The sequence below is a fragment of the Leopardus geoffroyi genome, chromosome B2 (assembly GCF_018350155.1).
Source record: "Leopardus geoffroyi isolate Oge1 chromosome B2, O.geoffroyi_Oge1_pat1.0, whole genome shotgun sequence".
Classification (NCBI taxonomy): Eukaryota; Metazoa; Chordata; class Mammalia; order Carnivora; family Felidae; genus Leopardus; species Leopardus geoffroyi.
The window spans coordinates 38,467,469-38,486,800 of record NC_059332.1 but is presented as its reverse complement, the minus strand read 5'-3'; the positions used below and the strand labels follow the sequence as shown (position 1 = coordinate 38,486,800).

General features: G+C 54.2%; 2 protein-coding genes across 10 annotated transcripts in view; one reads left to right on the top strand and one right to left on the bottom strand.

Annotated features, from left to right (window-relative positions):
- MOCS1 (molybdenum cofactor synthesis 1) overlaps nt 1-11,342 on the top strand; it is a 37,381-nt gene extending 26,039 nt beyond the window's left edge. For 2 of the 4 annotated variants that reach the window (XM_045498088.1, XM_045498090.1), the window contains 8 exons: nt 913-1,077; nt 3,226-3,287; nt 3,633-3,744; nt 4,165-4,277; nt 4,733-4,843; nt 7,093-7,213; nt 7,707-7,754; nt 9,781-11,342. In XM_045498088.1, the coding sequence (XP_045354044.1) occupies nt 913-1,077; nt 3,226-3,287; nt 3,633-3,744; nt 4,165-4,277; nt 4,733-4,843; nt 7,093-7,213; nt 7,707-7,754; nt 9,781-10,541 (1,493 nt within the window). In that variant the 3' untranslated portion in view covers nt 10,542-11,342. Of the gene's footprint in view, nt 1-912; nt 1,078-3,225; nt 3,288-3,632; nt 3,745-4,164; nt 4,278-4,732; nt 4,844-7,092; nt 7,214-7,706; nt 7,770-9,780 lie in introns of all 4 variants that reach the window. The other 2 variants (XM_045498091.1, XM_045498089.1) reach the window with 2 other exon arrangements.
- A 653-nt stretch (nt 11,343-11,995) lies between these two features.
- DAAM2 (dishevelled associated activator of morphogenesis 2) overlaps nt 11,996-19,332 on the bottom strand; it is a 118,576-nt gene continuing 111,239 nt past the window's right edge. For all 6 annotated transcript variants that reach the window (XM_045498082.1, XM_045498081.1, XM_045498085.1 and 3 more), the window contains 6 exons: nt 19,068-19,236; nt 18,763-18,870; nt 17,746-17,806; nt 16,387-16,518; nt 15,157-15,327; nt 11,996-15,030 (listed from right to left, as the gene is read on the bottom strand). In XM_045498082.1, the coding sequence (XP_045354038.1) occupies nt 14,809-15,030; nt 15,157-15,327; nt 16,387-16,518; nt 17,746-17,806; nt 18,763-18,870; nt 19,068-19,236 (863 nt within the window). In that variant the 3' untranslated portion in view covers nt 11,996-14,808. The remainder of the gene's footprint in view (nt 15,031-15,156; nt 15,328-16,386; nt 16,519-17,745; nt 17,807-18,762; nt 18,871-19,067; nt 19,237-19,332) is intronic.

Genomic DNA, 19,332 nt, shown 5'->3' with positions numbered 1-19,332 from the left:
CGAGGCTTCTGTTGACCTGGCTGTCAATGCTGTTTCTATTTATGCTGGTTGCCCCCACCCCCTTCAGCTAGCCTCAGTACTCTAGCCTTGGGGTAAAAGCTGCAGCCTTCCCCTTGCACACAGGGATGGAAGGAGAAAGCTTATCCAGCTCATGCAAATACAGTTCCCTAGACCGGCCACCTCCTTGACATGCCCAGTGACCTTCCTGCTCCCTGTGTAGGTGAGTGCTGAGCTTGGGGTACCCAATCCCCCTCCTACTTTGTACAGAACCTTCTATATATGCTTGGGGCTGTGGTTTCCTCAATCCATGTAATCTCATCTGCTTTCTCTCTTTCAGTATTTCTCCACTTCTCTGGACCATTAAAAGCATTCTTTCTTGCCTTCCAGTGTTATTGTGGACTCTTTTTCATCCTTCTATTATTTCTAGGGATTTGGGGTGGAATGGAAGAGGCAGTTTAACACATCATCCAAACACTTCTTTGTTTCTCTTATCGAGAGCATTAGGACCTTTAAGTTGGTTAACTCACGTAGTCTTTGAGTCAAGTACACAGGGATTTGAATCTCCGCTGCTCTTACTAGCTGTGTGACTTTGAGCAATTTTCTTAAGGAAAGAGAGTCTTAGAGAGATTATCTGTTAAATGGGGATCATCCTTGTTGTGGGGCTTCAATGAGCTAAGGCATGCCAAGTCCTCAGCAGAGCCTCTAGCAGAGTGAACACTCAGTGTTTAATCTTTTGGTATTTTTGTAAAGGTTTTAATTTCTGTTTCTTATTAAGCTAAGCCTAGTTAATAGAGGAGTGCAGCGAACCCCTTTTCCATCCATCTTATTTGGACCCAGAGTTTCTTCTTCCAGCCTTTTGCCCAGCCTCACCAGGAATGAGGGGGCTGATGCCCCCTCCTGTTCTCTCTGCAGCTCAGCTCCACCGGCTGGAAGGGCTGAGGACCATTGGCATCACCACCAATGGTATCAACCTTGCCCGGCTGCTGCCTCAACTTCAGAAAGCTGGGCTCAGTGCCATCAACATCAGCCTGGATACCCTGGTGCCAGCCAAGTTTGAGTTCATCGTCCGCAGGAAAGGTGAGCAGGTGTGGTTTGCAGTTGAGGGTAACCTTCCCAGGGCCCACATAGCTGAGGAACTGTGGCTGGTGCCAGGCAAGGGGCCTGGTTGCTCCTTTATTCTTCATCCCCCACCCTTACCAAATGTCCTCTGTCTCTGTAGCCGCACCCTTGGGAAATTTGGGGGATCAGGTGTTAGGATCTGTGGTGACCCGTCTCCCCCGCTGCCCTGTCCTCAGTTTGCCTAGGACTAAGAAGGTTGCTAGTGTGAGGCCTTTCCATTTTTAAAACCAAGATAGTCCCTGGTAGACCGGGGCAAGTTGGTTACCTTGTGATGAGCTCGAGGGAAAATGTGGGACAGCCCAGGGTAGAAGCAGCTGCCCTGGGATGCCAGAGTCAAGGCCAGCACTGCCAGGTGGGGGTCCTGCAGAAGCGCACCCATGCCCCTCCCCCGCCCCCCACCAGGCTTCATCAGGGAGGGCGGAGGAGGTAGAGCAGTCCTGTGCCCCAGGTCTCATTAGGCCGACACCCGATGTCTCTTGGGCCATGGGCTTCAGTTTGGGATGGGAGGTACCCAGCGTTGGATGCCGTTTGATTTGAGAGGGTGGCACGTAACTGAGACTTCTCTGCACAGTCAGAGACACAGCTGTCCTTCCCCTTCTCTGGAAACAGCTTCCAGCTCCCAGCCTCACCCTCTCTTTCCCCTGCTGCACCTGACTCCCTGTTTACACCATCCATCTGCTGAGGAAGTGCTCGTGGAGTCCTTGCCCTCTGTAAAGAGCTGCTCGGGTGCTGTGGAGGGAATTGAGACACACAGGACATTGCTGTGCCTCACAGGCCGCTAAGGGCCAAAATGTGTGATGCCACTAGACTACCTTTGCTTGTCTTGTGGAGTCGATTAAAGTGTTACCAGAGAAGGAGAGGAAATTCCTAGCAGGGAAGACCTGGAGGGCTCCATGGAGGAGGCCTTTACTCTGGGCCTTGAGGAATAGGGGGTGGGGGGGAGGAGTTGGATCAAGGGAGCTTACTCTGAAGGGGAACCTCAGTCGGGAACCTGCAAGAGCTCTGAGGTGGGAACGTGGAAAGTGTATTTGTGGGTTTTCCCGACATCCATGTATCCCCTGCCGCCTGATCTCCTTTCCCAGGATGAGGATCGGAGACAGTAGATCCTGACATCAGATCTGCCTTCCCATTCATACTCCTGTGTCCACCACCTCCTTTTGGAGCTACAGTGCTTTACAGAAGAAACTTCTAGATTATCGTGATGGCATTTTGTATGGAAGTTGTACTTTCTTCCCTTTTCCCTCCCTCACTGGGCCATCCAGAAATGCTGCGGGGAAACCGTGGAGGTCATTACCAGGCTACCCTCCCCCCAGGGTGATAGCCCAGCTGTGAATCACATCATCACCTGGCTGGGCGGGGTGGGGGAGGGGCCAGCATGCAGTAGGCACTCAAATGTGTGGGGGCACGAGTGAGCTGGGCAGGGAGGAGAAGCCAGCCTGGGATCACAGGCTACACGCACAGCAATCGCTCACCGGCCCTGGCACAGCGTCTGCGTGTGGTAGGTGCGCAGCAAGAATACACACAGTGAATGAATGGACAGACTGTTGTCTGTCAAGGGAGACTGACACTGACAAGGGAGTCCGGAGCCCTGCATTCTGCAGCCTGCAGTGTGAGCAGTGTGAGCACTGCCTCCTCTTAGGGCCTCAGTTTCCCCATCTAGACAATGAGAGGGGTCACTTAGATCAGGGTTGGCACACTACAGATCACCAGCCAAATCCAGCCCCCTGCTTGTTTGTTCTATAGCCTGGGAGCCAAGAGTGGATTTTACAGATAATGTTTGTAATCGACTTAATGATAGGGAACATGAACTGTGAACCCCCCCAGTTAAGCAAAATATTATCCCAGCAAAACGACTTCTATTTCTCCGTTATATTTATCGATCTGTGTTACAAAAAATTGTACTCAGCTATCGGACTGTATTAGTCAATACTGTCTTTAAGAATATCCTCAATTTTATCTCTCGGCCTTCGGATCCTAAAACATTTACTATATTGTCCCTGGCTCGGTGGTCCCTGAGGCTCCTTACGGCTCTGGTGCTTCCCCATGGGTGTAAGGGGGGCAGGGGAGAGGGAGAAAGTTCCTGGATCCTCCTCTCCCTCCTTGCAGGCTTCCACAAGGTCATGGAGGGCATCCACAAGGCCATCGAGCTGGGCTACAGCCCTGTGAAGGTGAGGATGCGCTGCTGCTCTTGACCTCTGACATCTGCCCCTCTACCCTGGCTTGGCCTTTCACTGCCAGCATCTGGGCCCCTGGCAGCTCTCTGGTGTGGCCAGTGCAGCTATCCTGTGTCCTCTACCACTTCCTTGCCTGCTGCATCCAGCCTGTCCCTGACCCCCTACAAGGGAGGGGAGAAAGCCAGTGACCCCCTTGGAATTCCCAACTTGAGGCCTGGGGTGGGGAGACAAGGAATGGGCCCCCCAGTGGAGAGCCGGGGCAGATGCCAGACCCCCAAAGGTCATCCCTGAGATGGAATGCAGGGGAAACAGCCCTGTGGTCCCCTTGTCCCTGGCCAGGTGAACTGTGTGGTGATGCGAGGCCTAAATGAGGATGAGCTCCTGGACTTTGTGGCCTTGACCGAGGGCCTCCCCCTGGACGTGCGCTTCATAGAGTACATGCCCTTCGATGGTCAGTGACCTGTGGTGGGGAGGGAGGAGGAGGTTGGGCCTGGGGGGCAGAGCTGGACCAGCCCCATGCTGAGAGATGGGGGAGGGGGATACTGATGACCCTGGCAAGGGTTGAGTGGGATGGCCAAGATCTGGTCGGCCATGTGGGTGCTGCTCATCCCGGGTCCTGCTCTGTGTGTAGGAATTTCTCCAGGGATGATGGGGTGGGGCCTGGGCAGGTGCCAGGGCTAGGGCTATGATGGAGGCATCAGAGATATCACAGAGTCAAGGGTGGGTTTGATTTGACCCACCTGTTTTAGGCAGGGCCTCCTGACCTCCCACCCAAGAGGCAGAACTAATTCCCGGGTGATGTGGAAGGAAGGACCTGAAGACCCTGGGTCCCCACAACCCTGTGACTCCATGGCTTCCAACCCCAATACAGGCAACAAGTGGAACTTCAAGAAGATGGTCAGCTACAAGGAGATGCTGGACACCCTCCGGCAGCAGTGGCCAGAGCTGGAGAAGCTGCCCGAGGAGGAATCCAGCACCGCCAAGGTTGGGGGCAGGAGGGTGGGGCAGGGTAGGGAGGGAGAGCTAGCCCTCAGGTCAGAATGCAGCAGGTGGGGTGGTACCGTGTAGCGGGAGGCATTACCTCCTAGCCTCCTCCCTCCTCATGGATAAAGCAGCAGGCTGGGCATGGGGTGGCCACAGTACCTTGTCTCAGGCCACATGCCAGTAATGTGGTGGAGAGGGGCTCTGGCCGTGCTGCCCACAGGCCTCTAAATCCATAGCAGTGTGCTCTCAGGCAGGCCTGGTGCAAGCAGAGAGCTCATGGGTCGTCTGTCCTGTCAGAGTCTTCTGCCCACTGGGGACCTTGGGTACTCCTTTCCTGGGGCACCTCCGGAGAGGGCTGTGGAATGGGGGCTCTGGTGCCAGGGAGTGAGACCCGGCCCTCCGCAGCCCATCCATCCTTGTCCCCTCCTCTGCCCTTCTTTCCCTCCTCACCCCAGGCCTTTAAAGTCCCTGGTTTCCGAGGCCAGGTCAGCTTCATCACATCCATGTCTGAGCATTTCTGTGGAACCTGCAACCGGCTGCGAATCACAGCAGACGGGAACCTCAAGGTAAGTGTCCCCCTCTCCCACGAGAGCCCCTTGCCACTTCTGTGTGGTGAATATCGCTTCCCACTGGTGCCCCCGTTTGGAGAGGAGACTAGCAGGGCACGAGGGCTGGTTGGGGAAATAGTGTAAGATATGGCGGGGGGGCTCCTGGAGGCAGAAGGTGAAAGTGAACTCATGACCTTCCTTCCTAGGGTCCTCAAAGTAGCTTTGGGTTGATTGGGAGCCACTTTCCAGGACTCTGTGTTACCGGGGTGGACGGGGGAGAGGTGAAGAGTCAGTGTGCGCTGGGCCCCGGCCCCCCACCCTGACTGGCCCCTTTCTGGGCCCGGGGCTCAGCTCCGAAACCATCATCTGTTACTCATATCCAGTCAGTACATCTGTGCTGTCAGCCCTGGGGAATGTCAGAGAGGCATAGACATACCCATTCTCTTTAGAGGTAAAGTCTCAGAGCAAACAAAGAGCTGATGTGTGGCAATGTGTAATTCTTTGTCAGACGAGCGGCCACACAGGCCGTAGGGTGGTGGACCTTGAGGAGGCACCTTATGGACGCTGGTGAGCCTCGAAGGATGAAGGGAGGGTGAGGGAGAACACTTGTCCGGGGTTCATGCTAACACGGCAGGGGCAGATTCATGCCAGGAAGAGAGACACTGCACGGTAGAGGGCTCAAATGCCCGGGGAAAGAGGTGCAGTGTGTGTTCTGTTGACGGCGGGGTGCTGTGCAGGTTCTGGACAAGGGGGGACATGACTCCCATTCATGTTTGAGGAAGAATCAGCCGCTGGTTGAATTTGGAAATAGGGAGACTAGTCAGATGGCCGCTTCACTCTCGGTGTAGGTAAGAGTGTGAGGTGAGCACAGGAAGGGAGAATGAAGGAACTTGGTAACGCACGCGGAGGGCCAAGAGGAGGGCGTCCAGGGGCCAGGTCGGCTGTGGGACCTGGTTAGCACTGGGGAGGAGGGTGAGAGCGGTTTAGGTGCACTGAGTTTGACATCCTAAAGGGACCATCCTGTGCTTGTTCAAAAGTTAGGGTTTTTCTTTTTCTGGGCTGGAGACGTGGAGTGGCCATCAAGTATGGGCCTGCATCTGTATAGTCAGGGCCCCTGCCGGAGATGGGAGGTGCGGTTCTGAAGAGAATGTAATGGAGAGGCTATTCCTGGTTCAGGGTGAGGGGGTCTTGGCAGAGATGTCAGCAAACAGTTGCTCCCACCCCGGGGAGGAAGCCGTGTCATGGGGGCCCAGGCAGAGCTGCGGCCTGGTGGAGGGGAGCAGTCACTGCCCGACGTGGCAGAGCCGGGAAGAAGTGCCCAGTCTTTCCAGTGTCCCACGGGCCAACCCAGGTGGAAGCCAGCTGGAGGACAACCCAGAAGGTGGAGTCCGTGGGGGCCTCATGGTTGCAGAGAGTGGAACCTACGGCCTGGTGGGGGGACCGAGGGGTGGGAAATGAGAACAGCCCGGTGAATGGGTGCACCTTACACTTAGAATTTGTTTGTATCTTCTCCAGTGCCCTCTGAGGCTTTTTGGACATTCCTCAGTGTCCACAGTGCCACTTTCTACAGAGCCGGCACGCAGTAGGCGCTTGATATGGTTTTGTGGGAGGGTGGTAGGCGTCTCACTTTGTGGGACTGCCTCGTCCATCCCGAGCCCCCAGAGCACCCAGCCTCCCTCAGGAGCTGGGGAGTATCGAGTCTGAATGGGCTCAGGATGCCACCTCCGCCAGGCCCGTGCTATTCAGCCATCAGTCAGGATCACAACCTGGAGTGGGCACAGGGGCAGGCAGGTAGTGTCTGTGACTATGGGGACCAGGAAGGGACAGGGGTGAAATGGGATGTGCATGCCACGTCCAGGGCAACTGGCAGGACTCTTCTCTAGCTGATTGGCATCCATTCTCAAGGCAACGAAGAGGCTATTGTATGGAACATCTCAGGAGAAGGTATGGGTCACATTGGGTCACATTTTCGCGTGCCATCTCTGGTCACTGTTTAGTTTTTTTATAGTACGCTCTACAAGCTGAAGGTAACATGGCCGTCAATCAGGTACAGTCCTTGGGGTATCTGACTTCCTGCCCTTCCAGCCTCTCTGACTTCACCATCCAGCACCTTCTGTCCTTCATTGCAGGAAGTCCTGCCTGGAGTATGACCCAGCCACAGGAGGCCTGGGTGCTGACGCTCGGCCCGTGGGGGACTCTGGGGATGGGAGCTGAGGCTCCAGGACCAGGGAGGCATGTTCTCTTACCCCCATGGTGACTGCCCACAGGTCTGCCTCTTCGGGAACTCGGAGGTGTCTCTACGGGATCACCTGCGGGCGGGAGCCTCTGAGGAAGAGTTGCTGCAAATCATCGGGGCCGCTGTGGGCAGGAAGAAGCGGCAGCATGCAGGTGAGGGGTGGGCACGGAGAAGGCCAGGCTGGCTGCTGAGTGGGCCAGGACGGGGGCTGAGAGGACAGAGCAGAGCTTGGCAGGGAGCCGGCGGGATTCTGTGCTGTCCTGGCCTCCAGTCCCTCCTGTGGCACCTGTAGACTGGGGGTGTGGTGATGGTTCCCCTCCCTCGGGGGCACTGGCACAGCAGAGCCTGTGCAGCAGAGGAGACCCTGAATTCTCTTGGGCCGTCTTATTGGGTAAGGGGGAAGAGGGGTGTCACTGTACCTCTCTGGAGGGCGGGGTCTGGCATCCACAGACTACTCTGGCTCTGTCATGGGTGACCTTGCAGGGTGCAGCGGGGGCTGTTTGTCAGGGTGTGCCTAGGTGAGTGCATGACCCCGGGGTGTCCTACCACTGTGTCCACTTTCGGTTTCAGTGAACTCTCCTTTCCCCGCCCTTCCCCTCCCCCTTTCCTGCTCTCCTCTCCCTCCCCATCTTTCCCTTACCCCAGGCATGTTCAGTATTGCCCAGATGAAGAACCGGCCCATGATCCTCATCGGTGGGTGACCCATCAGTACGTAACCGCTCACCCTTGTCACTGGGGGGTCCTGTGGGGTGGGGCCCCTGCCATACAGAAGGTACCCCCAGGTCCTGCATTTCATCCTGATGTTCTCATCCTTGTTTTTCTCCTGTTCGACCTCCATCTTTTCTCACCCCTCAAGCTTTACTGGGTCTTCTCTTCCTCGTCCATTGCTCCCACTCACCCTACATGCCACAGAGATCATCATTGTCTCACCAGAAATTGGGGCGGGGGTCCTCTAGACTTATGATCACTAAGTTATTTGTCCCCCGAAAATGGAGCTCCTGGCTAAGACAGAGACCTTGTCCTTGGCTCTAGAATCCCCCAGCTAGATACCATCACAGGCACCTGGGCAGATCTTGAGGCAGCAAGCTAAGAATCCTATTGATCTTTTCAGGGAGGGGGCAACCAGGATCTCAACTGCCTAATTCCTTAACTCTTGGAAACTTGTGTGCACAGGACAGTTCCAGTTTTTATAAAGTCATATGTGTTCTCTGGCTGGTCTGTGAGGAGCTTTAGAGAGGCTGCTACCCCTCTGGCAAATGCCCAGCCGAGATCAGGGGAGGCCTTGCCCCCTTGGCCACAGCCAGACCTGGGCTTCTGAATCGTACTGCTAGGCAAGAGGAAGCAGTGAGAAGAACTAGGGGAGGGGATTCTTTTCTCTAGAGATTGGAGCCGAATGAGTGCAGGGGCCCAGAGGAAGGCAGGCTGGAGGGCCCAGAGACAGCCCAAGGATGGCCTCCCCTACCAGCCACTCAAAGAAGGGAGGGCAGCTCGCCAAAGTGCTCCACTGGGAATAGAACTTGACCATCTCTCTTCTTTCCTCACTGCCAGCATCATAGTTGTACAGTTGGGCTTTGACCCATGGTGACCACCTTGATGGCAAGGAGTGGGGGATGCCTTGGTGGCCTCCCTAGGGCATTGGCAAGGTGGGGGCCCAGAACATGATGGGAAGCTGGAAGTTGGGAGGCCCATTTGCTTCATAAAGTATATTATTCCTCTCAAGGACATGGAGAAATAAGCTGGTCTGGTTTCTACAAAACCAAGAGTTGCCTAGAATAGGGCCTCTGACTTTCATGCACACGAACCACTTGGGGATCTTGTCATTTCAGATTTGGATTTGGGAGGTCGGGGCTGGAGTTCTTCCCTGGACCACGCTTTAAGTCACAAGAGCCTGCAAGGCTCCCAGGGCCCTTGGCACCACTTGGATTACCCTGTCACTTTGTGGGTACTTCCGGTGTCCTTGAGGGGGCTTAAAAGACATTGTTTAAATAGATAAAATATTTCCCTTGGTATCTTGCCTGTGTAAACTCTATAATTACTATCAACTCTTCATAGAGAATGGAAAGATGAGAGTAACTGTGGTTGGTAATTCAGGCTGAAACCTTGCTGTAGTTTTTAGAAAATGCAGGGACATGGAGAGGTCATGTGATCAGGCTGTAGTCTTCAGATCTTAGGTGTTTCTTTTTTTTTCTTTTTTTTTTTTTAGAGAGAGTATGAATGGGGGAGAGGGGCAGAAGGAGAGAGAGAGAGAGAGAGAATATATATGTTAATCAGGCTCTACGCTTAATGCAGAGCCTGACATGGGGCTCAATCCCACAACCCTGGGATCATGACCTGAGCCAAAATCAAGAGTCAGATGCTTAACCAACTGAGCCACCCAGGCACCCCATGACTTTGTGTTTCAGAAGAGAACTTAACCGATGAGGAAGTGTTGCTGTGGAAGGGAGCCCAGGAATGCCCACACCACCACCATGGGCCTGCAGACTTTGGGGAGGGCTGCACCCTGCATGCTGCCTGCTGAGAGGGGCTGCAGACCTATATTCCAGGACCCTCTGCGTACCTCCCGCTTTCCCTTTTCTCACTGTGCTCTTTGCTCTTCACCCCTCTCTCCCAGTGTGGAAGTGAGAACTCAAGGTGGGGCAGGGCAGGGTTTGGGAGAAGAGGTGGGAAAAGAAAACTTCCCTTCTGGACTTAGTCTCTCTTTTTCCTTCTTGCTTTCCAGAGTTACTTTTGATGCTCCAAGATTCCCCACCAGCCATTCCAAACATTTCCTCCCAGGACCCCTTTCGTGTTCAGGGTATAGGACACAGAGTGAGTTTCTCCAACCAGATGGCGACTTTGTGGAAAGGATGCCGGGGCCCCCGGACCTCTCTCCTTGCCCAGCGGTGGCTGGGGTCCGGCCCCCCTCAGAGACACTGCAGTTCCCGCCTAGACTCAGATACCAACCCCAAGTGCCTTAGTGCAGTGTCCCGGGCTCCTGCCACCCCCTCAGGACCCCCGCCAACCTCGGACCAACTAACCCATGTGGACGCAGAAGGACGGGCAGCTATGGTAGATGTGGGCGGGAAGCCGGACACGGAGCGGGTGGCTGTGGCCTCGGCTGTGGTCCTTCTGGGGCCCGTGGCTTTCAAGCTTGTCCAGAAGAACCAGCTAAAGAAGGGAGATGCCCTGGTGGTGGCCCAGCTGGCCGGAGTCCAGGCCGCCAAGCAGACCAGCCAGCTGATTCCTCTGTGTCACCACGTGGCCCTGAGCCACGTCGAGGTGCAACTGGAGCTGGACAGCACACGCCATGCCGTGGGGATCCAGGCGTCTTGCCGGGCTCGGGGCCCCACTGGGGTGGAGATGGAAGCCTTGACCGCGGCTGCTGTGGCCGCCCTCACCCTGTATGACATGTGTAAGGCTGTCAGCAGAGACATTGTGTTGGGAGAAATCAAGCTTATTAGCAAGACTGGGGGGCAGCGGGGGGACTTCCATCGGACTTAGAGAGCTCTTGCCCCTCCCCCCCGGGCCCAGCCAGGTCGAGATGGGATGCAGTTCCGGGCAAATCCTGCAACCCTGTCACTGTTGACCTTCACCAGTAGGAACTCGAGGTCAGCCTACCCCCTCTACTGCTACATGATCGGTAGTGACCTGCAAGGTTTTCTACGTTCAGAGAGGAAACCAGCAGGCCCGTCAGCCTTCCTGGACACTACAGTCGTGGGAGGGGGTCACCACGAGCAGTGCCAACGAACAGAAAAATCACGTCATCTGAAATAGTCCCCAGATAACACATCTAGGTTCAGACAGTCCCGTCCGTGACTTCCGCTTCTCATTTTGGGTTTTCTCTTCTTCTTCCTTGGGGAGAGAATAAGGGCTCACGAAGTAGAGGGAACCCGCTTTGAGGAGGGAAAAGTGCAGTTTGCATTAAGAATGTTCCACAGCTCCTCCAAAGTAGCTTGTGGAGCCACAGCCCCACCCTTTCTTGCCTGTCACCCCTCTGAAAGGGCCAGTTAGCACCTCCTTTTACCCCAGTCTTTGTCCCATCAAACTTGCAGGGTTTGGGCTTAACAATTGCACTTGACCTGCCAGCTCCCTTTCCTGGGCCCCTTCCCCCTAGAACAGGACCCACACGGGCAGCAGCCCTGAGGACTCCTGACCGAGCACACATCCCACACCTGGCCCTGCACACTGCTGTTCCACCCACCACCCACACCCCTTTATTCTGGAACATATCAGGGAAAGAAGAGAGTTGAAGATTGCCTTCACCCTCACAGCGCACAAAATAAAGCCACGATGCCAACTTTGGAGGTGCGAGAATGAGTGTGCAGAGGGCACCCAGCTGTTAGGAATCCATGCCCACCCCTCAGCCCTGTCCCAAAGCCCACCCCGGGCAGCAGGGAAGAGGAGCAGGAGGGATGCTAGAAAAGCCAAAGGGGGATGTTCTCTGTATAGCCTCTGTCTTCCCTGTGAGAGAAGATAGGAGTGGAGTGGGCGGCATGAGCTGCACCCCCTGCGGTGAGTGTCAGGTGGGGTGGGGGGTCATCCAAAGCACATCGCTGGCTTTGCCAGCTATTTGAGATCAAGGGGGTACACTTCGTGGTTCCTGGTATGCACGTTCCCAAACACTGTTGGCTGGGTTCGCCTATGCAGATAGGCACCTTTGGGTCTGTCCTCAGTGCCCCCCCCCCCCCACCCCGCCTGCCTCCCCTCTACCCTACACTCAGGTGTGCTGGCGAATGTTTGACAACCAGCTCTTGGGAAGAGAAAAAGCCAAAGACCGTGGCTGATCTCAAGCTACCGTACAATGTGAACGGACTTGCCAAACTTTTGAAAATATAACAGTTGGTGCTCTCAGAGCTGATTTGCGCCGGTTCCAACACCCCACTGGCTACGACTGCTCTCCCGCACACCTCAAGTCCCCGCACCGGAAGAAGGCCCAAGTGTCAAGGCAGCCTGGATGGGGATGGTATGGATTTAATATTTTTTAGTATTACAATATATTCTTATAAAAATGGTGCAGGTAAAAAGGATGCTGATTTTGTACATTAGCCTCGCTCATCGTCTGAGACAGCTTGGTGAAAGCAGCCGTGGCTTGGAGGCATCCCTGGTAGAGGCTGGAGGAACAGTCATGGTGCCCCAGTTGGTAAAAATGGGATGGGGGTGGGGAGAGCCTGGACCAGACCCTTCCCCATCCACCTGGAGAATTTTTTCCTCCTGCTGCCCTAAGCACACCTGACCTCCCTCACCGGGGAGGAAGAGCTGGTGCTACTGCTGAGAAGGGGACAGGTTGCATTCGGTTAACTGAATTTTATATTGGACACAAAATTAGACAGCTGGAGAAATGTACCTGAAGGTGGCAGGAGGGGTGAGAAGGACACTGGGGAAAGACCAAGGAACAAATAGGCGTAAACGTTGCGCATATCAAGGACCAACTCAACCGTCTCCATGGGGCACCAGCCCCTTCTTGCTGAGTCAACTATGATGGTCTGTGGTCCAAGGCACTGTTGGAGATCTGGCTACTCTACTGGCCAGAGCTAGAAAATAATAAATAGAGAAGGAAAATTCTTTTGGGGTGAGAAGCCTGAGCCCTAGAACAAGGTATGTGTCCTCTGTAAACAGTTAAAGTGTGCTTTTCTGTGGCTCCAATGTCTTGAACCGCTCCTGTATTGTCTTTCCTGGTGTGTATCCAGTCTTCCATGGTGAGTGGGAATGCCACAATGTGGACATGCTGTTGGATAGAAGTGGAGCCCTCCCCCTTGTTCCCTGCTCCTGCAGGGTAGGTTGATCTCAGCCCAGTTTGGGAGAGGACCTTCAGAGACTGTGCCCACAACCTTCCCATCATGCCAAGGCCAGCTGCTTGTGGTGGGGGGCTGCCGGGTATACAGATGGGTTTAGCAAAGCCCTCTGCAGCTGCTCTTCCTGGAAGCCTTCATCTTGCCTTCACCTGGACTCCAGGATGGCCTCTTCCAGTCTGTCCTGGCCAGGCTTGCATTTGCTCAGATCCCTTCCCCTCAAACCAACACACATGCTGGGCTCACCAACCCTATGTTTCTTCCCCCTGCAGACAGCTACTCTGGCCCTGCCCCAGGAATCTGATGTAGAGAAAAGCTAAGATAAGCAGCTGAAGAGTGGGCCTAGCCCACCAGGCAATAACCCTGAGCTGGAGGAGTAGGTTGGAAGGTGAGAACAAAGGCAAGGGCAGGAAGATAGAAAGGCAAGGAGCTGGTTGATGGAGGGTCTCAGAGGCTCTCAACTCTAGGAGGAAGAAATGTATGAAAAATAAAAGCCTTGATGGAGCTGATCTCTCCTCCCTTCTTTTAGAAGTCAGAAGTTTTGTTTCGACACAGCAATTGCCCCCCACCTCCAGGACAGCTCAAGATGGACAGAATGGAAGGCGGAAGTGGATGGGAGGACCAATATGGACCTCTGAAGTCAGGCTGAAGAACTAAATTGAGAGGTTGGTCCCATCCAGCATCTCTGGTACCCAGCCTTCCAAACTTGGCTCGTTCAGGCAGCACACCCCCGGAGAAGTTGGCCTTTCTCCTCCATATCCCATCTCCCTAGCTTCCTCTGCCTGCTCTGGTTCCCAGTCTGAATGCTTCGGAGCTCACAGGTAAATGCAGAGGGCAGCTCTGGCCCTGCGGACCTTCTCAGAAACAAGACACCCCAGGGCCAGCCTTAGCCAGCTATACATGGTTTGGAGTGGTCTTTCACAGGTCAGAGGAGGGGGTCGGGGTGTCACCATGGCTTCTGCCCTGAGGCAGACATTAGACAAAGAGTTTGGGATCTGATGAACAGTTAAGTGGTAGACCAGGGAGCACTAGAGTGGAGCTTGGTGTTCAAGTGCTGCCCTCTAGTGAGAGGCTATCAGAATTCCCAGCCAACACCGTGTATGGTCCCACTTCACTTCAAGACAATGGTTGGGTTGTGCAGAGGAGGTGTGAGGAGAGTTTTGTTCCAGGGTCCCTATGCCCAAGGCACGAGGCGTGGTGATGAGCGGGATCTTTCTTGAACCCCTTCCCTTACCAGATTCATCAAGCGTCTGATAGCCATAGTCATGGGAACCCAAAGGTTCTGAGATTCAGGATTAGTAGATAGGATGGAGGTTGCAGTAGGAAGGAAGGGAGAGAGACTTAAGACATGCAAGAGAGGGGCCAAAGGACTTGTGATGTAGGCAACAGGCACTGCTACTCTGTGTCCTGAGGACTTGGTCCCTGCATCACACTCCCCACACTTTTTCTGAAACATACCTAGGTAGATTACATAATGCCTCTTCCTTTTCCATCCAAGAGGAAAGTTTTCCCCCAGATCAAGATTCCATGAAGCCTCCCCTTGGGGAATGGGGGCCTGCATTCTCTCACTCTGGCTCTCAGGGCACCCCCCGTCCATTAACTCCCTACCTCACATGACATCTGGACAAGGCCCATGGATCTGTCCAGTCTAGATCTGGAACACTTGTGTGCCAACACGTGGGTGCCCTTGCTGGGGGACAGGGGGGCAAGGCTCCTTCAGGCCGGCCTGCCAGGGATGTCCAGGTCCACCTCAGAGGGACCCTGGGGGCCGGGATGCAGAAAGAATAATGGAACAGGAGAGGAGCCCCTTCAGGTAAGTGCGGGGACACCTGGTCCTGCCACACACACCGCCCCACCCCAGGACCCAGCCCAGGGCTCGTTCAAACCGAGCACCAAATTGTTTAAGGATCACGGCCGCATGCCCTCAGCCCCTTGGTCCGTCCCTGTCTCCCGCCTCCTGCGGTGGCCAGTCCTCCGGGTCAATAATTTAGCCTGCTGATCGCCCGTTCCCGGGTGACTTCCGGGGCCTGGCTCCCCGACCGCTTGCGGCTGCGCTTGAGCTTGCATAAGTCCTTGTCAAAAACTTCCCCCGAGCGCAGGGCGGACACCAGGTCGTCAAACTCGCCTCCTTCCTCCAGCGTGCTGCCCGCATGGACCTTCCGCTGCCGCTGCCACCGCTCCCGCTCCCTCTGCTCCTTCAGCTGGAGGATGAGGAAGAGCGAGGGGCCGTCAAACAGGTGGCTGTGCGCCTCACCGGCCCCCTCCTGACACCTCCCTCCCTCCCTCTGCCCTCCCCAGCAGCACCCCACTCGGCCCAGCCCTCTCACCATGGCTTCCATGCGCGCCCGCCGCTCCTCCTCCTCCTTCCTCCTCCGCATGGTCTCCAGGTCCTGCCGGGCCTCCGAGAAGGCCTGCAGGAAGGTGTCAAAGATTCCAAAGAATTCGTCCGGCTGCATCTTGCTGTCCTGCTCCCCAAAGTGCATCAGAGCCTTGGAGAACTGTCAGGGGGAGAAGGGGTGGTGAGAGTCTCTCCCAAGCACGGTGGGCTCAGCCCACGTGGTAAGCTGGGTTCCCGCCAGAGGCCAGAGCGGAGCCCAGCCCAAGGCTGGGGACGTTTGACACAGAGGAGCAGGGCTACAGCGCGGGGAGACACCCTCTATCATCAGGGCAGGGACAAGGCCGAAGGAAAAGCCTGAGGCTGACACCATGGGGTGGTGGGGGATCCAGGCTGGCTGACACCTGCCCAGAGCCACCACTGGGTCTCTTATGGTGTAGGTATGAGATCAGGAGCTGCAGATCTTGGGAAGTACCTCCTCAGGTCACAAATTGCCTGGTCAGAACTCAAAAGGACCTCAGAGATCATAGAGTTACTGGGCTAATTTAACCCCTTTGTGTCCCAGTTTCCTCATGTATAAAATGGGGACAATAGACCCTACTTCATAATGTTGTGAGGGGGAGGCGAGTTAATGGGTATAAAGCATTAACTGTAATTATATGTATCAGGCACTGATTCTGATATTTATTGACAGCTACCATCTCTAATTCAAACCAGAGTATGCTCCATGGGCCAGCATGGGCATCTCAGGCCCATCCCAGACCTCCCGAATGAGGGCCCACTATTGACAGGACCCTTCATAGATAGGGTCCATGTGGATGTTAGTGTGAGAAGCCGGGAAGAGGCATAGCAACTATGACCAAAGCTGAGCTCTGGAGTTAGGATTCTAACCCAGCTCTGTGCATTACTGCTGGGAAACCTTGGACAAGTTCCTTAACCTCTCTGGATGTCAGTGTACATGCTTGTCTGATGGGCTAATGACCTTTCCACAAGCCCATATGGTAGGTCATGAGACAAATCATGTAAAACAAGATGGTATCCATACCTGCTGAATGGATCATCTTTGCAACAAAGATGCTATTGCTTTTCTTATAGGAGTGAGGAAATTATTTTTCCTGAAAACTCTTGACTCTGGGTTTGTCCCTTCTGTGCCATGGGTGGTAGGAATGGGTAAGAAGTGGGGGTGGGGTGGGAGTCAGACTGGGACTTGGGGCACACTTACCTTGTCCCTGGCCTCATTGAGCTGGTCTTCCAGCTCTGAGAAACTAAAGCTGGAGACCGTGATGAAGTCACTCATGACTGGGACAAACTTGTCATTTGGTTCCCGTGCCTGACGCTTCTGATATTCTAGCTCCTGAAGAGGGAGAGTGAAGTGCTGGTTAGATAAGTGCCAGCATAAAAGTCAAGAATTCTGGGGGTCACCACATCTCCCATCCTTCTTCCAATCACGGGACCACTTGACCACTTCCAATCACAGGACCACGGGTCCTGCCTTTGGAAGAGGGAACACCCCAAATCTCACAATTCTAAGGGTGGCAAAGGTTGTGAGAGTTCTCCCTCATGCACTACTGCCATCTTTGTTTCTCTAGATCCTTGCTACCCAATGTGGTCTGGGACTAGTAGCACCATCACCTGAGAAATTTGAAGAAATACAGACTCTCAGGCTCTACCCTAGACCTATGGAATCAGAATCTGAATTTTAACAAGACTCTCAGATGATGCATGTGCAGATTCAAGTATGAGATGTGTTTCTAAATCTCCTAGCTGATGTGAATGCTGCTGGTTATGGGCCACGCTTTGAGTAGCACTATCAAGGGCTATGAATTGGAAATCGCCCCCTGTCCCCACCATAGCAGCAATGAAAAGTTCTTTCTCATTCTCTAAGCTCATTCTCCCCTTATCTGCCTACTACCCCTTCCCCCAGTAAAGATAGGGTCTCCAGTTCCCAAATGTGGAAGACATAGGACTGGGGACATTGCCATATGGGGCCAACCTAGCCTAGGGCCAGAGATGATATCATCTGAGAAGCCATCAGAGCATGAATGGTGATGATTAGACACCTGAGTCTCCAGAAAAGAATGCAAGCCCTGTGTCCTCTACTGGCCCAGGGAGAAGAGACCGAAGGCAGGAACTTCTGGGGACTGCTGTGCCTGGTGTCACACTATGTGCTACTGTCCCTAATTGGCTTCCCAGGGATACAGATACTCTTTCACATCCACTTGAATCAGACTTAAGCAAGTGCCTACTTATGGTTCTTTCTACTCCACTGCCCAATAGATATGCTGGGTGTGATATGGCTAGTCTGATGTCCCTCTTTGAGAGTCTAAATTTAAGTCATCCAGTCATCCTTTCCTGAGGGCTAGCTCTTTTGCTGCCTATTACTTGATCAAATGATGGACCCCCCCCCCCCCCCCCAGGCAGTAGACCCCCAGACAGTAGGCTCTGGTGCATTTCGTGTCCCAAAGTTCCTGCCTGGGAACTGGCACAAGGTACAGCCTCCAGCACAGACACAGGCAGCTGGTGCAGATCTGCCTCTGAAAACACCCCCTCAAACCCAGGCAGGCATAGATGATGTACTTACCACCTCAACCGCTCTGAGGCCCCTCCTGAGGTTACCCACCTCCTTCTCCAACTCTGCCAGGCTGTAGGGAGACACAGGAAGGAAGAAGAGCTGAGGATGGGTCAGAGAGATAGCAGTGCAAAGCATGATGGCCTTGGAATCAGTAGACCCATGCTCCAGGCCCTGCTTTGGCCACTAACATGTGGCCCTGACAAACCACCTCCCCTCTGTGCTCTGTCTGTGCTTCTACAAAATAACAGTGGTCAAAACTTATGTTCTAAAGATCCTTCCAGATCAGAAATGCTATGCTGAAATTAGAAGGTTTCCAACACATGGCCTCTGGCTTGAATTATTTTTAACACCACCAGCTAATACTTATAAGCTCTTAACATGGTATCTTGCATGCAGTAAGCATTTGATGCATATTAGTCATTTTTCACTGCATTTCTGCTTCTGTTGAGATACTCCTGTCAGTCTATGGCTGTTCAGGTCTGACTTCTTGCCTATATCAGATAACATTGGTGCCACATCCATATCCCCTTGAACCATCCATTTGTAGTGTACAATCCTGACTTCCAATGATGTGAGTGCTTTCTCTGGGGACCGGAGCTCCCTCTGCCTATACATGTGGCCAGAGTTATGACCTGCCCAGAGACCATCAGCCAGTGACTGACAGGGGATGGGGTATAATATCCTAGCTCCCTCACCATTTGGGGTGGGATAAGTAGAATAAGTATCCTATTCTGTCTCCTAGACTTCTCTGGAGGGATTAAGCTCCAATTGCCCCAGGGGTAACTGGCTTAATAATACTTCCATTATTGGTATTCATCCCATCCCAGGCTCGCTTCCCCACTGTGTTTCCTAGGAGCATCTCTGAAATAAGGATTTGAGAGCAAGTAGCCAGTCTTCATTTGGTTCTCCTAAAAGCAGACCCTGAGACACTGCCCATTCCTAGTCAGCCCAGAGAAGCAATGAAAGGAAATTTAGATAAGAGTGTTATGATCACAGGGAGAAAGAAGCCTTGGAAGGGCCCCTCACTTGACTTTGGCGGCTTCTGGAAGATGCTGTAGCTCTGAGGGCATGTTCAGGATGTCCGGGAAGTGCTTCTCCAGGATCATGATCAGGTAATGGAGCAGAGAGATGTTTCTGTGGATAAAAGATCAGGGGTAAAGGAATGAGCACCAGGAGGAAACTAGATGGGGCTGGGCGCGGGGGGCGGGGGGGGGGGGGGGGGCGGGGAGGTCAGGGACAAAAGGCAAGGAATTTGGGTTGGAAATGGGAGGAGGAGGTGGAGAAAGGCCAAAGTGGTGAGATGGAAGATAAGGAAGCAGATAGAGTCCCACCTGTCAATGCTGGACTTGGTGTCTGCAATCTTGTTGAGGCTGGCCACCCGGAACCCATAGGCACCCCCACGCTGCCCTTTGTTCATGAAGTTGCCAATGGCCAGGATGACCTCTAGCATCCGCATTAGACGCTTGCTGCGGATCAGCTCCCGGGAGGCCAGCAGGATGGCTGGGGGAGGAGGGACAGGTCAGAGTCCTGCAGAGACTAGGCAGTCCCCTTGAACCACAGGATGATGCCACCACAAAGTCCAGTCTTCAACTCTCA